The sequence below is a fragment of the Canis lupus genome, chromosome 1 (genome assembly GCF_048164855.1).
Source record: "Canis lupus baileyi chromosome 1, mCanLup2.hap1, whole genome shotgun sequence".
Lineage (NCBI taxonomy): Eukaryota > Metazoa > Chordata > Mammalia > Carnivora > Canidae > Canis > Canis lupus.
The window spans coordinates 115,246,763-115,267,947 of record NC_132838.1 but is presented as its reverse complement, the minus strand read 5'-3'; the positions used below and the strand labels follow the sequence as shown (position 1 = coordinate 115,267,947).

General features: G+C 60.4%; 2 protein-coding genes across 25 annotated transcripts in view; one reads left to right on the top strand and one right to left on the bottom strand.

Annotated features, from left to right (window-relative positions):
- Positions 1-4,541, top strand: part of SIPA1L3 (signal induced proliferation associated 1 like 3) — a 235,052-nt gene extending 230,511 nt beyond the window's left edge. For all 6 annotated transcript variants that reach the window (XM_072779651.1, XM_072779621.1, XM_072779648.1 and 3 more), the window contains 2 exons: positions 916-997; positions 2,271-4,541. In XM_072779651.1, coding sequence (XP_072635752.1) covers positions 916-997; positions 2,271-2,414 — 226 coding nt within the window. In that variant the 3' untranslated portion in view covers positions 2,415-4,541. The remainder of the gene's footprint in view (positions 1-915; positions 998-2,270) is intronic.
- Positions 4,542-6,658: 2,117 nt separating this feature from the next.
- Positions 6,659-20,002, bottom strand: DPF1 (double PHD fingers 1). 19 transcript variants are annotated; one of them, XM_072779452.1, is made up of 12 exons: positions 19,872-20,001; positions 13,857-14,017; positions 13,657-13,764; positions 12,211-12,338; positions 11,865-11,954; positions 11,387-11,465; positions 11,041-11,172; positions 10,095-10,145; positions 9,883-10,002; positions 8,710-8,822; positions 7,969-8,092; positions 6,659-7,829 (listed from the first exon to the last, which is right to left on the bottom strand). In XM_072779452.1, exons 1-12 carry the CDS (start codon positions 19,901-19,903, stop codon positions 7,759-7,761), a joined length of 1,209 nt encoding a protein of 402 aa, XP_072635553.1. In that variant the 5' UTR covers positions 19,904-20,001; the 3' UTR covers positions 6,659-7,758. The 19 variants fall into 19 exon arrangements, 15 of the variants coding, with proteins under 15 accessions (XP_072635553.1, XP_072635562.1, XP_072635573.1 ...); XM_072779461.1 differs by having other exon boundaries at positions 11,865-11,948; XM_072779472.1 differs by having other exon boundaries at positions 7,981-8,092; positions 19,872-20,000.
- Between the last annotated feature and the right edge of the window lie 1,183 nt (positions 20,003-21,185).

Below are 21,185 nucleotides of genomic sequence, written 5' to 3'. Positions count from 1 at the left end.
CAGGATTGTGGCCTTGGGGCCAGCTCCTGGATTCCCTGCCTCCTGAGCGGGGTCCCTCTCCCACCTGCAACTGGGGATCCCCGGGGTCCCCAGGATCCAGGACTGGGACAGGGGAAAGCAGGCGGGCCCAGTCCTCCCCCTCTCCCTTGCTGCAGCCCACCCCAATCTTGGACCCCCTACAATGCCCTGTGGAGCAGTGGAGGGGGGGCGCCCCCCTCCCCAAGGGGCTGGTGGGGGCTGCAGCTGTCCTCTGCAGGGGCCAGGCAAGCCAGGGCTGGGGAGCTAGAGGAGGACCACAGGCCAAGTTCGCTGCCCTGTCCAGGGGCTAGTGACACGGTGACCTCCCAGGCTACTTTGGGCCGGGAACTCTGTTACACTGAGACTGTGCACAGTGCAAGGCGGGCTCTCCAAACCGGTGCACTGTCATCATCTTTGTCGGCATCTTTGTCCCCATCCCCCAAGGGGCAGGCCATCCTGTTCAGTCGCCCCCTGCAGACGCAGTGCCCAGGTTTGCTGGGTGCTCCCTGGATGCCTGTGGGGCGGGTTCTTGGTATCACACCATGTAAGGTGCTCACACCTGGGAAGGTTTTCTCCGTAAAGCACACGCATGGTCCGTGCCTGGGGGCAAGGCACACTTCAGGACAGACACACACAGCCTTCTACAGGCTGCCATAAGCCCCATCCACATCCATAGGGGTACGCTGTCTGGGTAGAGCATGGCAGGGAGCAGGACTGGCTTCTGGATTCCCCAGCGCCTCTTCTCCAGGCACCCCTCAGGACCCAGCAAGGAAAGGACTCCCCAGAACTTCAGGGACGACAGGGTCCTGGACCTCGTGTTCCTCCCAGCTGTGGGTCCGGAACCCGTCCCCGGGTCCTGGGAGCCCTAGGGTCTCACCCTGTCCCTTGTCTTTGCAGCGAAGAACCTCCCCTGGATCTGACAGGCAAGGTGTACCAGCTGGAGGTGATGCTGAAGCAACTGCACACCGACCTCCAGAAGGTAAGGCCACCAGGCAGCCAGCCCTCTGGTGTGCGCCTCCCTGCTGCGCTTCCCAGACACTTGGGCTGAAGCCCCCGCCCCCCCGCCCCATCCCTTGCATTTTAGAGGAGACCGCCCAGCTTTGAATGTAGCCACAGGTAAAGAGTAGAAAGTGACAATACCAAAGTTTGGTGAGCACATCGAGGAAACTTTCCTGAGTTCTTGGAGGAAGAATAAATTGGCCCAGCCTTTTTGGGGGGAAGTTGGACAACATTTATTTTAAAAATATGATCATGTATCTTGTTGATCCAGCAAGTGGGCTGGTGGGAATTTGTCCAGAATTTCAAGCATGGGCACAGACACCCGTGAGCAGGGATGTTCATTGCTGCTCTGTTGGCAATAAAAACTTGGTGCCAGGGCAGCAGTCCCTCCACGGGAGAGTGGTTTTTGTTTTTTGTTTATTTTAAAAGATTTTATTTATTTATTCATGCGAGACCCAGAGAGAGAGAGGCAGAGACACAGGCAGAGGGAGAAGTAGGCTCCATGCAGGGATCCCGAGGTAGGACTCGATCCCGGGTCTCCAGGATCAGGCCCTGCACCAAAGGTGACACTAAACTGCTGAGCCACCTGGGCTGCCCCAGGAGAGCGGTTATATAAAGGACAGGACACCCGTGCGGTGGAATATTCTGCAGCCAATTAAAACATTAGCCAGAGTCTGTGTATTTACTACATACTAAAGCAGTCTAGTAGTAGGAGTCTAGTAACGGTAAAAACTAAGCAAACTACAGAATGTTTTCTAGAACATCATCATGCTTTAAAAAAAAAAATCTGTGGGTCAGAGGGTTAATCTAGTAGGCACCGTTCTAAATCGTCCATTGTACTTCTCTCCCGGAAGGAGGAGGAGGAAAGAAATAAGGGCAGAGAACCTTTATTTCTTGCTTTATATACTGTTGGGTAAAAGGCAAAAAGGTGGCAGGATAAAATGTGCAGCTGCCAAGCACGAGAATCCTAGGGTCCAGGTTCCGATCCCGCTGCCCGCTCGCTGTGTGAGGCTCGGTTGCCTCCCAGGAATCTGAGGATAACAGCAGTCCCTGAGTTGGGTGGCCAGAGGGTAAAATGGGGTGAGAATCACAGTGAGATCTGTGTTCAAAGAGCTGAGGAAACGGGTCCAGAGAGATGAGGCCATTTGCCCAGCGTCACCTAGCTGCAGAGCAGCAGAGCTGGGATTTGAACCCTGGCCGCTGGCTCAGGAGGCCTCGGCCGCCCGCCCGCTGACGCCGGCCCCGCCCCGCAGGAGAAGCAGGACAAGGCCGTGCTGCAGTCCGAGGTGGCCAGCCTGCGACAGAACAACCAGCGCCTGCAGGAGGAGTCGCAGGCCGCCAGCGAGCAGCTGCGCAAGTTCGCGGAGATCTTCTGCAGGGAGAAGAAGGAGCTGTGACGCGGAGCAGCCCCCCAGCCCCTGCGCGGGCCAGCTGGGGGCTCCTGCTCTCCCGGCCCCCAAAGCTCACTGCCTGCCCGTGCAGGTGTGACCAAGACAACCCAGCCAGGGCCCCACTGCCCTCCTTGCGGACGCGGCCACCGGCCAGCAGTGGGCCTCACCGGGCTGGGAGCTGCGGTCTGCTGGGACCTACAGCCCCACAAGCTGGTGCGGTCGCAGGGCCCCTCGGAACCGCCCATCTCTGGTCCCTGGGAACTGGACCACGCCCACACCAGGCCCCAGGCGGCCCGTCTAGCCTCTTCCGAGGACCAAGCCCTCAGAAGCTGTAGGAGGGGCAGAGGGAGGGCAGGAGTGCATCTCCAAACCCCGCAGCTCCAGGAGTCCACAAACCAGGTTTCTTCACCGCGGACAACAGAGTTTGGGCTTGTGGGGCCAAGCCCCCTGCATGAAAAACCAGTGTGAAACTGGCCCGCGCTCCCCCCAGGCCCCTAGAGAGAGGAGGGCCTGTGTGGAAAGGGCCAGGGCTCTCACTCCCGGTGCACTAGCTCCAGAAAAGCACGAACATTAACCCCTTCCGACCTTATTCTTCCAAAAAGCAGCCAGGAGCACTTTCTTAGAATATTCTTTTCTTGAGACCCCAGGATGGAGAGAGGAAACCCCAGCATCCAGAGGCAGCATCTTTGAGGGGAAACTCTATTTGCACACTCGGGACCGTTTATACAAGTCTTTTTTTCTATCAGCCCCTCACCACCAGAGGCCACAGTGCCTGGGCCACCCCCCTTCCAGCTCCTGCCCTGGCCCAGGCGGCAAAGCCTCATCTCTCCCCTCCCCCAGCCCCACCAGCTCCAACCGCACAGCCAGGGCCTCTCCCGGGCACCAGGAGGGGCTCCACGGCCGGGGTCAGGGCTGGCCAGAAGACAGCCTTCATCTCCTCTCTGGTGGTGGTTTCCCTTCTCAACCAAGCGGACATCGGACACCCTCACTGTGTTCCCCGGGGAGTGCTTTGCTGTGAGCCCCCACTAGACGCTGCTTCTCTAAAGGCAATAAGGGGGAGCTTGCCAGTCAGCCAAGCCAGAGTGGTACTACGCTGTTCACCCAGGAAACAAGAGTTTCTTTTTTTCCTTTAAAAAAAAAAGATATATATATATATATATATTTATTTTTTCATGTAGAGTTGCGCCAGAACAAGGCTTGTATGGCCACGATCTGTGGATCCCCCCCAACCTCACGCTGAGGATCGAGGCGTGTCCCCCCATGGGCTGGGACTCAGTGGGAGGACTCCAAGGGGTAAAGTCAGGGTGGGCAGGCCGGTGGGCTTTCCCATTTGGGGAGGCAGCAGGCCGAGGGGGGGCGGCTAGCCCCGCTCCAAGCAGCACTCTCTGGGCTGGAAGCCAGCACCAGGTGGCCCAGCCCTTGTCCAGAGACCCCACCGCTTTCTCTTGGGGGCCAGAAACCTCAGGGAAGGGGGCTGTGGGGACCGCACGGGACACAGGCACTCAGGTGCCAGGCTGGACGGGAAGGTGCCAGGCTGGGCTGGCAGGGGCAAGAGCAAAGGGCACTCTTGTCTCCCTGCCATCAACCTCTGACCCCAGCAGCACTGCAGTCCCGCAGGAAGCCCTCAGACCTGCCATCGCCTGTCCCTCCCCCGTGGAGTGAGAGGAGGGCCGCAAAGTGGGGCCTGTGTGATCCTCAGCCCTGGCCAACTACTGTGATCTCTCCGCCCCTCTTCCCCACCCCCTCTCTGGAAGGGTTCTCCAGGACCACGAGGTGCCCTTCCCTCAGACCCTAACCTGGAGGCTGCCCCCCCCCCTTTTTTAAGTTCTCCTCACATCTTCAGATCATTCGAATCGTTTTTGGGGACCTAATCATGTACATTGACAAGTGTAAATTATGATTTTTTGGCTTTGTTTTCTGTTATTTTTTAAGGATCTCTGCAAAACTATTTAATTTGAGGTTGGTGTTCTATCTGAAGGTTTGAAGATAGGGGTTTTTTCATATGTTGATTTGTTTCGTTTGGATTTTTTTTATTCTCCATTGTCTTTTTTTTTTTTTTCCCCTATCCCTGTCTTGAAATTTTCTGGCATGTTTCTGGAGGTTTCAAAGGAAATAAATGTTTCATAGAAATGGCTTCTGTGTTCACTAGCTGGGCAGCTGCCTGGAGTCACTGATGGGAGGGTGTGGTCCAGCATCATCCCCCTTGTCCCAAACGCATCACACACACACACACACACACACACTTCCCTAAGCACCAGCCTTGCAAACTCCCTTTCCTTGAAACCCAAACGACAGAAATTCAACACTCAGAGGGTAGAAAGTCCTCAAGTTGGAAAGAGAGAGATGGCACCGAGGAAGTCCTTTCTGGCGGCCAGAAAGCCAGAGCAGGCCCACGGAGGGTGCCGGTTTGGGAATCAGTGGTCAAACTTTGGGAAATCTGGAGGTTGCACAGGCGGCGGGCCCTCCAGCTCGCGGAATCGGTTCTCGGCGGGGGGCTCGGCGCCAAGGGCCCCCTGCCTCCCCCGGCGGCCTCCCGGGCCACGCCCTCCCGGCGCCGGCTCATTTGCATGTCCCGCCCTCGATGGGAGGAGGCCTCCCCTGCCCGTCGGGTGGGCGGTTTCGGGTGCAGACCAGGCCCTGCCTCCAGGCCCTCGGGGCGCACAGCGAGGCGGGGGCGCCCCTAACCTCGGCCCTGGGCCCGGCCCGGCCCCTGCCCTCAGGAAGGCCTCGCAGCGTGACCTGGGGATCACGGTCCGACTGGTTTTCGGAACCTCAGAACCAACCGCACGTGAAATCCAAGGTCTGGCCTCCTGCGGGAAGTCCGGACCGAGGAGCAGCCAGCCTCGTGACGGGGCCGCCAGGTGGCTACACCTCACCCCCTCACCTGTCATTGGGTCTTCCATCTCTGAGCTAAAAACCTGATGCTTCTCTGACTCAGCCTCTCCCCTCCCCGCCCCCCCCCCAAAAAAATCTCTTTCCAAAACGGGTATATATCCTTTTTCCAGAGGAGGTGGACCAGCTATTTCCACATCTCCTAAAAATTCTAGAGTGTTCCAGACACTCTTCCAGTCCCCGCCCTCCTTGAGGCCCCATCCTCTCCCCGTGCGCCCTCCCCCCACCAGCATGGGAACGGTGGAACAAGATGTTCTCACATCCTCTCCTGGCGCCTGTGACACACACCGACGTCCAACGCCCCGCCGCTCGCACCCACACTGTGCCCTGCTGGTCCCTTCCCCATCTTGCCCCACTTTTCGACTTCCTCGGCCACATCCCGTATCCCCGCCGGCGCCCTCTCGGACCCTCCCCCAGCCTCCCTCTGGCGCCCATCACCCCTGGCTCTGTCCCCGGCCAACCTCCGAATCCCTCCATACCTTCGGCTCTCTCCACATTTCTCTATTGTCCCCTAAATGCTTTGTCCTCCCCCCTGAAGCCTCATCTCTGTGCCAGCGTCCTGGGACTCTGCCGTCCCTGGATCCTGCCTGTCGCTGCCCAGTGTGCCTCCCCTCTTCTCTCCTAATGTATGTGCCTGGTTCTCTGCCTCCCCTCATCGGCTCTCCTGCTTCTCCAGATCACTCTCTACCTCCTCCTCCTGTCTCTCCCTGGTGTGTCTGCTATTTTTTCTTACTATTATTTCCTCTCCCACTGAATCTCCATCTCTTCTCTCGCCCCCCCCCCCCCCCGTGGCTCGCTCATCTACCTCTCTCCAGATCTATTTCTTCCCTCTCCTGCTCTTGTTCCGATTCTCTATAAATGTGTGTCTCTCTGCTGATCTCTCGGTGTCCTGGTTCTCTCCTCATCCCGCCTCACCCAAATCTGCCTCCCTCCCAGCATCCCTGGGACGGGGGACCCCAGGTGAGGTCGGGGGATTACAGGAGGTGCTCCTGGCACCCTGCCCCCTCCCCTAGCCCGGGAGGGCGGCCCCTTCATCCTCCCATCCCTTCCCCCCAGGCCCCAGCCCCCGCCTCCCCCCTCGCTGCCGATCGCTGCAGCTGCAGCAGCCCGTTGCCAGGGCAACCACAGCTGGCTGGGCGGGAGCCCCCTCCACCCCATCCCCCTTCTCCTTTCCGGCGAGGCTGGGAGGAGCTGGGACAAAGCCAGGGAAAGGCGGGGTGGGGGGGGAGTTGGAGGGAGATGGAGGTCGGGCCGGCTCCAGCTGTTAACCTCGGTCAGCTCTCCCTCCACGAGGCCCCCGTCTCCCCTTCCTGGCGATGCCCCCCAATCCAGCCCGCATAACGAGGCGGTCGCGGGCAGAGGGGTCAGGCCCAGTTTAATACACAGAACAAGTTAATTCACAGCAGAGGCAGGCAATAAAGGAGACTCGTGTACAAGGGGGGGCATGCGTGGATCGGGGGAGACCCCCCAAGCCCACCACCTCCCCCACTTGCAGTCTCAATTTCCCTTTTTTTTAACCCGAACAACAAACACACACAACCACGAGAAACAACCACGCCCCCTCGCTACCCCCAAAATGGCCAGCGAGGGTGGCAGGGGGCAGCCCGGCCTGGCCGGTGGGGAACTGGAGCAGGGGAAGGAGGAAAAACCAGTCCGGTGCAGAGTCTGTGCTTCTCATTCCAGCAGGCGCTGGGCGGGGGCCCGCCTGGCCCCCCCAGCCGACGCCCACCAGCCTGGGGGGTGCCCCCCCCACACCGCCACGGCGGCCCGACCTCGGCCACGGCGGGCACGGAGCGGGCAGGGCGGGGCGCTCGGGGAGGGAGCGGGAGCGGAGTTCAAAACCATGGTTCACGTCATGCAGTATCCACGGTGGGCACCAGGGCGGGGCGAGGGTGGACACCACACCCACCTGCCCGGGCTCACGGGGGAATGGTGCCCACTTTGGGTGCGGAGGCGGGACAGCTGCAACTCCGGAAACCGGGGGGCGGGGCTGCTCGGCAGGAAGCCGCATAGACTGGTGCCCAGTGGATGCTCAGCAGTGCCCCCTCCACCCGGCCAGGCCTTAGAGGACTCTTTGTATATATTAATTTCTTTTTTTTTTTTTTAACTTTTTGACTTTTTCTTTAGAAAAACGCTGTGTCCGTGCCCCGGGCTGGCATCTGCCGCCCCTCATGCCCGCCCAGAGGCGGGGTATGGCTTTGAGGGGAGCAGAAGCCCCTGGTGCCCATTTGCCAAGGGATGGGGAAGGAGGGAGGAAGGGAGAGGAGCCCTGCTAGGCCCACCAACCCACAGGGCAAACATTCCACTTGCACAGAGGGAAGGGGGGGCCCAGCCCCCTCTCGGGCTCCCCCTCTCCCCCTCCCACGGTGGGGCACTGAGGGCGGGGAGGGTGTGGAGGAGCTCGGAGAGGCAGATGGGTCAGCACCACCCCAGAGGTCCAGGTGAGCCAGAGCCAGGCCTAGGTGAGGGTGATGTAGGCAGAGGCCTTTTCTTTCAGGTGCCGAAGACAGAGGTGACAACTCCAGCTCCCTGTGGGGGAGGACAGGGGGTTAGGCCCAGGTCCTGGAAGGGCTGGCCCAACTCCCTCCCAACCAGCAGACACACAGTGCCTGGTCTTCTCCAGCAGGAAGCCCGCCTTTCGACCTGCCCACGCCCGTGTGGTGCCCACCTCTTCTCTCACCTTCCGGGGGCTCCGCCATGGGAGGACTCAGGCAGTACATGTGGTAACCCCGATCGCAGTCGTCACAAAACAGCAGCTGGTCCTGGGGGGTGAGACCCGCCCAGCTGGCACCCTGGGGGCACGGGCACCAGAAACCGGGGTGGGGGGGCTGGGGCAGGGGTAGGTCAGAGGGGCTGGGGAAGGTTGGTCCCTCCCACGAGAAGGGGCTCCGAGAAGGTCTTTGCATCACGGGATCTTTGCAGAACCCGGCTTGGCCAAGCTGAACACCCCTGTGGTCTGTCCGTTTGCAGTGTGTCGTCTGGGTTTGACAGAGTCTGCGGAACACTTAAAATGACACCCAGGTGGTCTGATACCAGCTCTGGAAGCACTGGATGTGGGTTCGGGTCCCAGCTCTACTAATTTCCTAGACGGGTGACCTCGGGCAAGTCATTTCCCCTCCCTGAGCTGGGTTTCTTCTCTGTGAAGTGGGAACAGGGCACCTACCTCAGAGGGTGGTTGGGAGGAGGCAGGGACATGAGGAGCCCTAAGGGCCCGGCCCGTTAACGGACACTAACAATAATGACAGAACAGGTTACCGCTGCTCCCCGGGGAGGGGCTCCAGGGAGCGGCCTGAGGCGCCCCGGCGGGCCGAGGGGCGGGGCGGGCAGGTCACCTGGGGGCGTGTCCCGGGGCGGGGCGGGGCGGGGCGTGTCCCGGGGGCGTGTCCGGGCGGGGCGGGCGGCCACTCACGTCATTCTCCGAGGTACCACACAGGCTGCAGGACTTGCACTCGATGCACTGCCAGCGGTAGGTCCGCACGGCTGCCGTCATGTTCACCGTAAACTGTAAACATGAGGGGTGTCCTGGGGGCCGAGGGGCAGGGATGCGGTTAGGGGCCATCGTGCCCCCTCCCCCGCGGTGGCCGCTGAGCCCGGGGAGGAGACGGCCCGGCCCCCACGCCAGCCCGGCTCTGAGGCTGGGCCTGACCCCCCCCTCGCGGTGCCCGGGCCGCCGCGCTGCTGCCGCGGCCACCCGGCCCCTACCCAGCCACCATGGTAACCACATTCTGCTCCCCGGAACACCATGGCAACCGCATTCCATTACCCACAGTGCTGTGGCAACCACTTTCTACCACCCACAACACCCGGGCAGCCACATTCTGTTAACCACTGTGCTGAGGCAGCCGCATTCCATTACCCACAGCAGAATGGCCAACAGGTTCCGTTAACCACAGTAACGTGGCAACCACGTTCTCCCAGCCGCGATGCCATGGCAACTGCCTGGCACAGGGGGGCCCCACACCCTGGGTTCCCTGCAGCCCGAGCCCCATTACCCGGGATACCCTGGCCGCCAAACTGCTTGTGACAATACCGTGCGATGCCAACCCGCTGGCCGTCCCGCTACCCCAGCGCAGAGACCCCCCCGTTGGCCACTACCCCGGTGCCACAACAGCTACCCAGTCGCCATGACAACCACATCGCACTACCCGTAATACCATGACAACCACAATTCATTACCCACTGTGCTGAGACAACCACAGTCTATTACCTACAAGTCCACCCTGGGAAACCACATTCTATTAACCACAAGTCCACGGCAAGCGCCGTCGGTTATCCACAGGACCCCGACAGTGGCCATCCATGACTCATTATCACAGTCCACTCCCCACGATGCCGGGGCAACCATCCTTCACCACTCCTCGTGCCATGATAAGCACAGGCCACCACCACCAATGCCATGACAACCACATCCCAGAGCCTCTCTGACCCCTCTGGGTTTCCCACAGTCCTCAGCAGTGGAATCCGTTGCGCCACCCCTGGGTTCCCCCCACCAGGCCGCGCCTCTCCACCTCCCATCCTCCAGATCTAGATTCCTGGTGTGCCCTCCACCCAGGCCCCCGGCAACCTCGGGTGGGGGTATCACCTGATCGCCCACAGTCAGCACAGGAGATGAGGTCCTCGGGACACCCAGTCTTCTTGGAGCCACCCAGACAGAAGTCACAGTAGCCGTTGGGGATGACAGTGCCATCAGGTGCCTTCTTGGCTGAAAGACAGCAGGCAGGGGTTGCCACAGGCAGCCAGGGACACCTAGTCAGAGGCTGCTGGGGAAATAGGGGCAGAGGGAGGCATCCCTACCTGTGTGTTTCCTCTGTGCCTCAGGGACCCAGGCCAATTCTTTGTAAAACTCTGGGGTTGGGGGGACAGAGAGAGGGACTCTCACCACAGGCAAGGCTCCACCCTGCCCCCAGCCTCAGCCCCAAGGGTGGACCCCTTTTTCCAGGCCCGGAGGGAGGTAAGGAGACAGAGTAGCTCCCCTGAGCTGCGGCCAGTAGCAGAACAGAACTGGGGACCCAAATAACTCTCATCAGGAGCCCCAGACTCTCTGAGGACAACCCACACATCCTCTTTATTAGGTAAAATTGCAAATAACAGCTTTAGGAAGAGCCCCCTGCTTCCCCATTCATACACACTTCTACCAGACAACCAGTGCCAGCTAAGCGCCCGACTAGATAAAAACTGGGGACGCCACTCGCCAAGATCTGATATGGAAACAGACGGACATTCACAAGAAAAATCCTGAACACGGAGGTGCCCGGGTGTGTAGAGGGGACGGGATGAAGAGACTGCCCTCTCCCACCAAGAGATGGGTGGGAAGACAGTCCCTCCACCGGCAGAGCCTCCCCAAGCCCTCCCCCACCCCTCGGCTGTCAGGGCTGGCACGGGATTGGCATGGGCAGGCGCCAAGGGCTCCCAGGCCACAGACCCTGCCCCTCAGCCAAAGCTTCGCGGAGAAGGGAGAGAGGGAGGCAGGGAGGGAGGGGAGTCATCTATCACCCCCCTCCCCAAGCTCTAATTGAAACAATAAATCAGACCCAGAAATATTATGCCCGGCCGGGAGCGAGAGGGAGAGATGGTTGGTTGCCATGGCAACCCCAGAGCCAGCATCCCCTTGGTCGGTGGGGGGAGGGGACCGCTGAGCTGGAGATTTTCCAGAAATGTCTAATGTGCCCCCTCCCTCCCCGGCTCCTCAGCCCCCACTCCCCGGGTCCCTCACTACCCCACAGCCCGCCTGCCTGCTCACGTTTATGGTTGTTTTTCCGGTGGAAGGGCAGGGCGTGGCGCTCCGCGTTCTCCTCCCCCTCCTCCTCAGCCAGGTGGGTGTGGGTGTAGTGGTAGCTGAGCCCTGGCCGGTTCTTATACCGTTTCCCACAGACTGGAGGGCGAGCAGGGAGGGGGGCGGGTCAGCCCTCCCAGCCGGGCGGCCTCCACCCTGGGCGGCCTCCACCCTGGCCTCGGGGTCACACCTCCCCCCTCTGCCAGAGGCCTGAGCGCCCCGCCCACCGGGCTCTAGAACAGGAGGGAGGGGGCCAGCAGGGGGGAGGTCTCTAGGCCCCACTCTCTCTCTCCCCCTCTTCAGAAGGACTCACTATCACAGACATACGGCTTGTCTCGGTCCTCGAGGGAAGCGGTGTCCTGGCGTTTCCGGAGACCCCCGATGCCGTATGCCTGCGGGGGAAGGGGGGGGTGAGCGGCCAAGAAACGGAGGGAACCGGAAGGGCTTTCACCTCGTGGGCCTGAAAGGTGACCCGCAGCTCTGCCACTTCCTAACTGTGGGCCTCCACCGAGAGGTTCAGCTTCCTCGCGTGTAGCGTGGGTATAAGGCGGCTCTCAGCCACTGGACAATCTCTGTTTTGCAAACGGTATAATGATATCTGAGCCTCGGTTTGCTCATCTGTAAAATGGGTATAAGATCCTCTACGAACCCCCTTCCCACCCCCACCCCGTCAGGCTTCTCTGGGGATTAAATAGGGTCAAACTGGGGCAAGGCCGGACCATTGTGTGTGCCCAGTACACTGGCTCTGCCACGGAGGGGTGGGGCGATGGAGAAAAGTTGAGAGGTAATACCTTTCCTTTGGCCCTGTTCTTCCTCCTGGGAATGTCATCCTCCAAGTCTTCCACCTCAAGATCATGTGGAAACTCCAGCAGCTGCTGTTTCTGGGCACCAGGAGAAGGGGGATCGAGGTCAAGAAAATGGGGGGGATGCTGTCCTGCTCTGGGGAAGTTCTGGACACCGCTGGAGATGGGGGGGAGGAGGGCAAGTCAAGAGGGGCTTCTAAAAAGAGACAGGGTGTGGGAGGATGGAGATCCAGGGTGCCCCAAGGCCCGGGGAGACTGCAGAGCAGGAACAGGATGTGCCAGGGCGGGTGGCAGGGATGAGAAGGCAGCTCAGGCCCCTGAGGGGTGGTCCCACCTGGCAGTCCATAATGGTCTCCTCCTCCTTCAACTCAATCTTCTTCTCCCCTGTCTCCGCACACAGTAGCGCCTCAAGGACTGGCCCTTCTGGGAGGCCGCCCTCCTTCTTCAGGGGTGCCTCACAGTCTGCAGACAAGGGTGGGGTCAGGGGGGTATGTTGTCCCTGGAGGATTCCTCAAACAGCCCGGGTCAGGGAACCATGCCCTTTGCTTCAGGACAGAGGCTTTCCCACACTCGACCGGCAACAAGACTCAAAGACTCAATCATACATACTGGGAAGGATGCCGAGACCCTGAGAAAGACACAGCCAGACCCTCAGATCCACTCAGACACACTCAGAAGGAGACACAGCCAGACCCTCACTTACACCTGGATGCATATGGAGAGCTACAGACACTCAAACAGGGCACACATGGAAAGTACAGATCATCTTGAGGCAGCCAGACACACAAAGGAAGAGATACACCCAGACACGCGGAGGAAACTCATCCAAGCCCTTGGATACACCCGGAGACAATCAGAAAGGGACATTAAACCATCAGCTCAACCTAGATCCACATGAGGAAGACGCAGCCAGACCCTGCCATACACCTGGACACACACGAGAGCGAGACAGACATACCTAGAGGGAATCACTCAGATGGATACACAAGGGGGAGGGACACAGTCCCTCTGAGGCAAACAGACACACCCAGAAAGACACAGATGGACACATAGTGTCCAGATGGACACTTCAATACACCTGGACCCACACAGACCCTTGGATACACCCGGACAGGAGAAGAGAAAGAGCCAGCGACTGTGACACTACTGGTCACAGTCAAAAGGTCATAAAGCCCAACACTCTGGCCAGACGAGCACACGTGGGCAGAAATATACGTAATACTCCAGCCACGAAGGGCTTCTCCCAGACATCCCAAAGCATCTGGACACTCAAAGGAAGAGACACCCAGACGCCCTGATACACCCAGACACACTCAGGATACCCTGCTAGACCAGACACACACAAGACTAAATAGCCCCTCTAGTACTCTTGAAAACACCTAGAAAGAGACACAGACACTTTGATATGCTCCCCTACGGATGGAAAGACACCCGGACACATCCAGACACACATAGGAGGCACCCATAGGAAGAAAGCCAGCGGGACCCTGATCCATCCCAGCTCGCCAGGGAAGGTACACCCAGGCACACACGAAACAGATACCACTCTGCCCACGAATACACCTGGGCCGGAGGAGAAGATACAGCCCAGTCCAAAGCCCAGTCACTCGGGGGGAACTGGAGAACGTCTGGACTACACCAGACGCACACCTGCAGACAAGCGCTGGGAGGGAAATAAAGGCAAATGCTCAGACCTGCAAGGGCCTCACCACACACGCATGAGCGGGTGCTGGGGGCACTGATGGGGTCCCCCCCAGGCCCAGGATGAAGCTCCACCCACCGATCTTGTACTCGCAGGGCCGCAGTCTGGGGTCCTCCAGGATGTTGAGTCTCCGTTTCTTTCTCCAACAGCGCGCCGGGTACGTGTAGATCTGTCCGGGGGCCAAACCTGGAGTGAGAAGCGCGAGGGGCCGTGAGAACAAGGGGAAGGCGGCCCGCAAAGCCGCCGCCCCGCCCCGCCCCCACCCTCCGGGCCGGTACCAGGGCCGCGGTGGGTCTTTTCCATCCAGATGTAGCAGTTGTTCTGGGCCACGCCGGTCTGCGAGTCGAGGAAGGGCAGGCGCAGGCTGCGCTCGGCGCACAGGCGCGCGTTGTAGCTGCGGCAGTGCTCAATGGCCTCGCGGTAGAAGTCCTCGCCTAGGCTGCGAGGGGGCGAGCGAGCGGGCGAGTGGCTGTCAGCAAGGGCGCGAGCGCCAGGTGGCCCAGCAGCCCCCCTCGGCGCGCCCCTCGGGAGTGGGTGGGCCTACTCTCCCAACCTCCCCTCTCCCCCCTGTGCCTCCGGGACTCAGGCGCCCCCAGCCCAGGGCCCAAGCAGGCCTGGAGCCAACAGGCAGATAGATACACACCATACAGAGACGGACAAAAATACACCAGGACCCATCCCTACAGGCACGCGTCAAAATACACAACACAACCAAACCACACAGGATTCACACACAAAGAGAGACATATCCCAAAACTCACAAAGGAGAAACAGACAAACCTCACATATGTGCACACACAAATATCTACTGAGAAAATACAAACATCGCCGTCCCATAGTGTAGAAACAGACACATCCCACATATATCCATGCACGAATACACCTCACATATCCAAAGACACACAACATAAACAAAGCACCCGCACAAAGACACACAATGTGCAGAGATCACACACACAGCACTACACACACATACACGCATCCAAAGACACACAGTGATACACAAATATTATGAGAAGAATGTTAAACTACCCACACATGCACTTATATACCCAAAGACACAACACAAACAAATTACACACACACACTCACACACACACTATCCAGACAAACTATACAAAGAAATCACACAGATTCACACAGGACACACACACAATCACAAAGATACACAACATAGAAACCAACATCTAAAATACCGCATATCCACACAAAGATACAACACAGAAACAGACAAATCCACCCATATTCACACAAAACTGTACAAATACATGCATGCCTACAAATCCAGACACAGAACACAAGCGATGCACAGTTCCAAAGGACATGTACGCACACTCAAAGACCCAAATATCCAAAGATACCTAGTGTAGACTAAAATAAATTAAACACATATCCACACACATATCAAAAACAAACAAACAAGTGACACGCACTCCACATGCCAAGACAAAGGTAGTGTGGACTTCACTCAAGTTTCCCAAGCCTCCCGCACCCCCAGACCGTTTCAGTCTCTCCCCAACCCCGGGGGTCGCCGGGCGGGACGTGACCCCCCTTCCCCCGAAGAGGACCCGAACAGGACTCCGAGTCCCCCACACCCTCCGCTCCTCCAGGAGCAGCGCATCGGACCCCGTTCTTGCCAGGGACCCACGATCACACACATCCGCACCCCCGCGCAGCACGGCCCACGGTGACAGCCCCCCAGACACCCCATCGGCCCCACCCCCGGCCGCCACACACGCACACACACACGCGCGCGCCCGCGCAGACCCGCCCGCGCGCCCTCTCCCGCCTCCCGCCGGCCCGCGGCACCTCAGGGGGCCGGGGATGACCGTGGCCATCTTGCTCCCCGGGTCCTGCCCCCAGCAGGTCCCCGCCGGGTCGGTCCTCCCAGCGCTCGGGCGGGCGCTGAGGCCGCCCATCCATTCATTCCCGCGGGGCGGGAGCACCGGGGCCACAGCCAATCAGGACGGCAGGGCGGGCCCGCCCGGGCCATGCTGGGAGTGGTAGTCCGGGCCGGGGGCCGGGCGGGACCCCGCGGGGCAGGGGGCAGGGGGCAGGGGGCAGGGGGCAGGGGGCAGGGGCGCGGCCCCGGGAGCGCGCGCGGTCACTCACGCGGCCACTCACGCGCGCCCGCTCCCACGCGCCCTAGCGTCCCGGGCACACGCTCCCACGGGCACACCTGGGCTCGCACACACCCACCTACGGCAGTTTACACACACATTCACACGTATACTCACAGCCTCCCACGCAGACTCACGCACACTTCCCTCCCACGCCTTCACAGACTCACATACATTTACACTCACACGAACACTCCGAAGCCATGAGACTTAGAGATACCCTGGAGGGGCCCGCACGGGCGTCCCACCCGCGCCTGCGCTCGCCTCACCGACACCTCTCCCTCCCGCATCCCCAGGCCCTCCCGGCTCCCAGCGCCCGGCCTGTCCGGTCCCCGGGCTGTCCCCGGCACGGTGACCCCGCGCGGGCGAGCCCGTCCTGCCGCAGGCCGGTCGCCAGTAAGGAGCTGTAGCCGCACCTGGCGGGTTCGAATCCCGCCTCTGCAACTCGGTGGCCATGTGGCCTTGGGCAAATGACTTAACTTTCCTGGGCCTGTTTCCTCACCTGTAAGATGAGGATGACACCTCATTGGATTGTTGTAAGGATTAAATGAGTAAATAGAGTGTTTTTAGTTTTAGTTTTTCCACATCCAGCAGGGAGCCCACCACGGGGCTTAAACTCACCACGGAGAAATCAAGACCTGAATTGAGATTGATTCGGAGGCCTAACCCATTGAGCCACCCAGGTGCCCCCCCATATAGTGTTTTTAAAAGGTACCCGGGGTGGGCAGGGGGGAGATGCCAGCGTGGCGAAGCAGTTGAACGTCTGCCTTTGGCCCAGGGCGTGATCCCGGGATCCAAGATTGAGTCCCACATCCAGCTCCTTGCAGGGAGCCTGCTTCTCCCTCGGCCCCTCTGTCTCTCTCTGTGTGTCTCTCATGCATAAATAAATAAAATCTTTAAAAATAGATGAATAAAATAAAAGGCACCTGGCAGGTAGTAGGTTCAGTAAATCCACTCCATCAAGGAGATCGGATATGAAGTCAGGTGTAAAATGGTGCTAGCCAACCACTACCAGAAAGAATAATGCCTGGCCCATAATAGATGCTCAATAAGTATTTGTTGAATGAGTAAATAAAAATATACTGGTACCCACCAGGTGCCAGACACAATTCTAAGTACTTCAACAGCCAGCAGCTCATACGATTCTCATAATGACCCTCCCAGGTGATGCTATGTTTACGCTCATTTTCCAGATAAGAAATCTGAGGCAGAGGGAGGTGAAACCACAGGGCCCTCAGCTCCTGGTGGCGCTTGACGGTGGGGCTAAGAGGATTCACTCATCTAGGTATCTGTACCCAGGTGAGTTTCACCTCCTTCTTTCTCCCTCTGTCACCAGCACAGACTGTACCCTAAGGAGTCCCCAGACAGCGAGCTGCCCCAGCAGGCCACACCAACATGGACCGGAACCCCCCTGGTCCAAAATTTGTGTTCCAGTATGGGCCCCCTCATGGATAAAACCCCCACAAATGTCCTTGTCCACCAGAGGGCTCTGCAGCAGCCAGAGAGGCAGACTAGCCTTCACCTCTTTTGTCACCTGATGCCTCCACCTACCCTCTGGTGAGAGAGGTGCCCTCAAGGTCCTCCAAACTTATCACCTCTACACACACACACACACACACACACACACACACACACACCTAGTGTTAGACCCCCTTCCACAAACTCTCCCCAGTCTCCCCAGGGTAAGGCCTTGACCTCCCCGCTTCCCCACTCCCAACAAGACACAGTGGGTCCCTGCTTCACATCTGGCCGAGAGTAGGGGGCAAGGGGAGTAAGTGAAGGATGCTGGTACCCCCACGCTCACTCTGGCCTCCAGGCCTCTATTCCGGCCACCTCATACCTCACCCCTGGTAAGCCCTACCCCTCCGCCCATCAGCTCAGCTCAGAGAGTGCCCGCCCTCGCACCTTCCTCTCTCACCTCCCACCACCCTCACAGATCCCCCAACACATTACACCTGCTCCCCACACCTCCAGCCTCAGACACCCCAGCTCACGCCTGCCCCACCCCAGAACCCTTACATCAATTTGCTCGGTTAGGGGCCTGAACATAGAATAGTCCGTCACCTCCCTGGAGGCCCCTGTCCATCAGCACGACTGACCCACGACCCGAGCTGTCGCTTCCCCCCTTTCCTTGCCCCTGGTCACCTTCACAGATCCGTCTCCCACACTTGAACTCCCCTGCCCACGGGGTCCTCCTAGCCCACCGCCCTCCCTCAACCCTGCAGACCCCTCAGAGGATGAAAGCAAAGAAGGGCACACTGGCGCTCCCACCCTAACCTTATCCTGGCCTCCAGGCCCCCGCAATGCCCTATATGGAAACAGGACCACAGAGAAATCAATATTGATACTTCTAATAATAATCAGTACACTTAGTCAGGGTCAGGCTCTGAACCAAGCGCTTTACAAAGATCACGACAGCCCCTGGAGGTGATAGGCAGTTATGATTCCCCAATACTCAGATGGTAACACTGAGGCTCCGGAGGGGGGTGGTGAATTAATAGCTCAAGATGAGGTCTGGAACCAGGCAGTCAGAACCCCTAGGCCCGCTCCCACCAGCCTCCCAAGGGGATTTGGCTCCCACAGTCTTGCGGGAGCCGGATCCTACCCTCGACCCGGCGGACAGCTCAGCTCCACGGGAGAGCAAAGAAGGGCAAAGAAGGCGGCGGCCCTCCCGCCCCAGCGCTTCCTCCCGCCTCCTCCAGGGCCCGGCCTGGGGTCAGAGTGAGGAGGCCAGGAAGCCTGTGGAGCCACCAACTACAGGAGCCCTGTCCCGGCCAGTCTGAGGGTGTCCCTCAGAGGAGCCACGTCTGTCTGTGTGTAAGACAGAGCGAGAGGGACGCGGGAGGGTGTCGGCGTCACACACCTCCTCCCGCTGACCCCAGCTCCACACACGCCCCGCAGCCTCTCTGGCTCCGCGCAAAGCCGAGGCACACGTGTAGGCGCGTGCCCGTGAACCCGCGCCCCGCGCCCCCAGCTCCCCCGCAGGCAGCCGGGCGCTGCTGGGGGCCTCGGGTCAGCCGTCAGCCCCAGCCCTGGGAGGGTGGGGGCGCTCCCCGCCCCTTCCCCGTCCCCAGCCGCCAGCGCCGCTCAAGGTCAAGGCGGCGAGCGCCAGGGGTTGGGGGGAGCGGGGCTGCGGGGAGGTCGCCCCAGCCCCTTTGTGCGGCGCCGCGGGCGTTCGCCCTCCGCCTCCTCCCCAGCCCCGGCGGAGGGGGAGGGGAGCGCCGCGCTCCCCGCCGGGGAGGGAGGGCGGGAACGGCCGCGCGCCTGTCACTCTGCGCCCGCTGTCACCGCCGGAGGAAAGGGGGTGGGGAGCGCTGGGACCCGGGAGTCCGGGATCCCGAAGAGGGAGCGGGCGAGCGAGCGAGAGATGGAAAGAGAGAGGGGAGAGAGGTGGCCAGAGCGAGGGGTGGCGAGGAGAGGGCAGGCTTGAACCGGGCGTCCAGGTGCCCAGCCACCGGGCCGCGAGGAGGCCAGCGCTCGGAGCGGGGACGCGGACAGGGAGAAAGGGGGGGAATCCCCCGAGACTGAGGGCGCTGCCAGCCTCCTCTCCCGAGGCATCCGGTCCCCACGGGGTGAGAGATGCTCTCGTTGGACGTCCCTGGGCGGGGAGAGGGAGGAACGGTCGGAGCTGACTGGGCGTCGGAGCTCCTAGGTCCCGAAGACCCGGGGGAGGAGGAGGGGGAGTCAGGACCCCGACGTCTCAGCGCCCACCCCGCGGCCGCGCGGGCCGAGGGCCCCGGAGAAAGAGGGGGAAAGAGAAGGTGTTCTGGGGAGAGGGAGAGGGTGGCGAGGACCCCGGAGCCTGAGGTCTGCACTTCGGCGTCCGTGCTCCCGGCGCCCCCGGGGACACGGAGGAGGAGAGATGGGGGAGGAGGAGAGGGAAGCCCCTACCCCCACGCTGGGTGGGGAAACGGCCTCCGCCACCCCCCAGCCCGCGCCACATTCCTTCACTGACAGCGACAAAGAAGAGACGCCCCCGCGACCCCGAAGGGGCTCCCGCCCCCAACCCCAGGGGACAACGAGGGGCGGCGGGTCCCCCAGGGTGGGGTGGCGCGCTCGGGGGTCCCCCATTAAACTACCTCCCGCGCGCCGCGTCCCCTTCCCCAGCGAGGGCGGGGGAAGGGCCGGGGGTGGGGGGCGGGATGGAGGGACGTGGACGGCGGGGACACTCACGACTTGAGCGGGTTCTGAATGGCGGTGGCCATGGCCCGCTCGGCTGGGCCGCCTCCGGCCCGGGGCGCTGCTGCCGCCGCGCGCGGGCCCAGCCCGGCCTGCGCCGCCCGCTCTGCCGCCCAGCGCGCTACGATTTCATTCATTCTTGGGGCTGCGGCGCGAGCCGAGCGGGGCGGGCCGGGGGCGGGGCTCGGCCAATCCCCGCACCTCCCGGCGCACGACGGGACGTGGAGTCTAGGGGCGCGCGGCGGCGCCCGAGGGCGCCCCTGGCCGGACTACACGTCCCAGGGGGCGCCGGGAGGACCGCGCGCCCATTGGCTGCTGAGGATACAGGGCGGGGCTGGCTCGTCCCAGAGCATCCTTTCCTCCTCCCTGAGGGTGCTCCATTCCCAGCTCGGGCTCTCCGTCCTCCGGGAGCCGCGGGGGTGGGAGCAGGCGGGCCGCGGCCTCCGGGGCTCCCCAGGGTACGTGGATGACCCCAGGATCTGTTGTGTATTCCTGTCTATGCTTGCTGGTCTGCGTGTCTCCGCGGTGTCAGCCGGCGTGTAAACAAGCCCAGGGGTTAATCAATGCCTTTGTTCACTTATTCAGTGCCTGCCGGGTGCCAGGCTCTCTTCTAGACACCGTGGCCTACAGCGGTGACCAAAGTCGCTGCCCTCAAGGAGCTGACCTTTTCATGGAGAAAGACAGATGATAAAGGAGAAAATAAATAGACAAAAATCATCTTAGAGAATTATGAATGCCATACGGTGGCTCCTCTGAGGAGGTGACATTTGAGCTGAGACCTGAGAAGTTCCAGCCAGGCGGCAGGAGGGGAAAGGGAGTGAGCTTTTGACAAGTGCAAAGATCAGTAAGAAAGCTGGTGGGACTGGAGCCGAGTGAGTGAGGGGACAGACAAGGTTGGGGAGAGAGCAAGGACCCAGATCGTGTAGAGACTTGTAGGACATTACAAAGAAAATAGATTTTGTTCTAAGTGCAATCAATCATTGGCTCTCTTCTTTCTCACACACACATACACACACACACATACACACACACATACACACACACACACACACCAAGCCCATCAGCAAATCCTGTTATCTCTACATTCACAAAACAGATCCAGGATCCACCCGCACAGCCTCCACCTGGTGCCAGCCTCCGTTGTCTCCTGCCTGGACAGCTCCAGGTCTGTTCTCGCCCTGGCAGCCAGAGTGGGCTATCTACAACATATGGCATCACAATGCTCTCCAGCTCAAAACCCTTCAGGGGCTTCTTTCACAATTAAAATAAAATGCAAAGTCCCCACTCTGCCCTCAAGGCCCTACTTGA

Bases quoted from the DNA above. Each gene is read 5' to 3' on its own strand.
- DPF1 (XM_072779484.1), bottom strand. From the start codon at position 15,497: ATGGGCGGCCTCAGCGCCCGCCCGAGCGCTGGGAGGACCGACCCGGCG. The intron at 11,173-11,386 runs GTGAGTCCTTCT...CTCGCCCTCCAG, and splicing joins CAAGCCGTATGTCTGTGATA to TCTGTGGGAAACGGTATAAG. The intron at 7,830-7,968 runs GTGGGCACCACA...CCTCCCCCACAG, and splicing joins CCCGGAAGGTGAGAGAAGAG to GGAGCTGGAGTTGTCACCTC.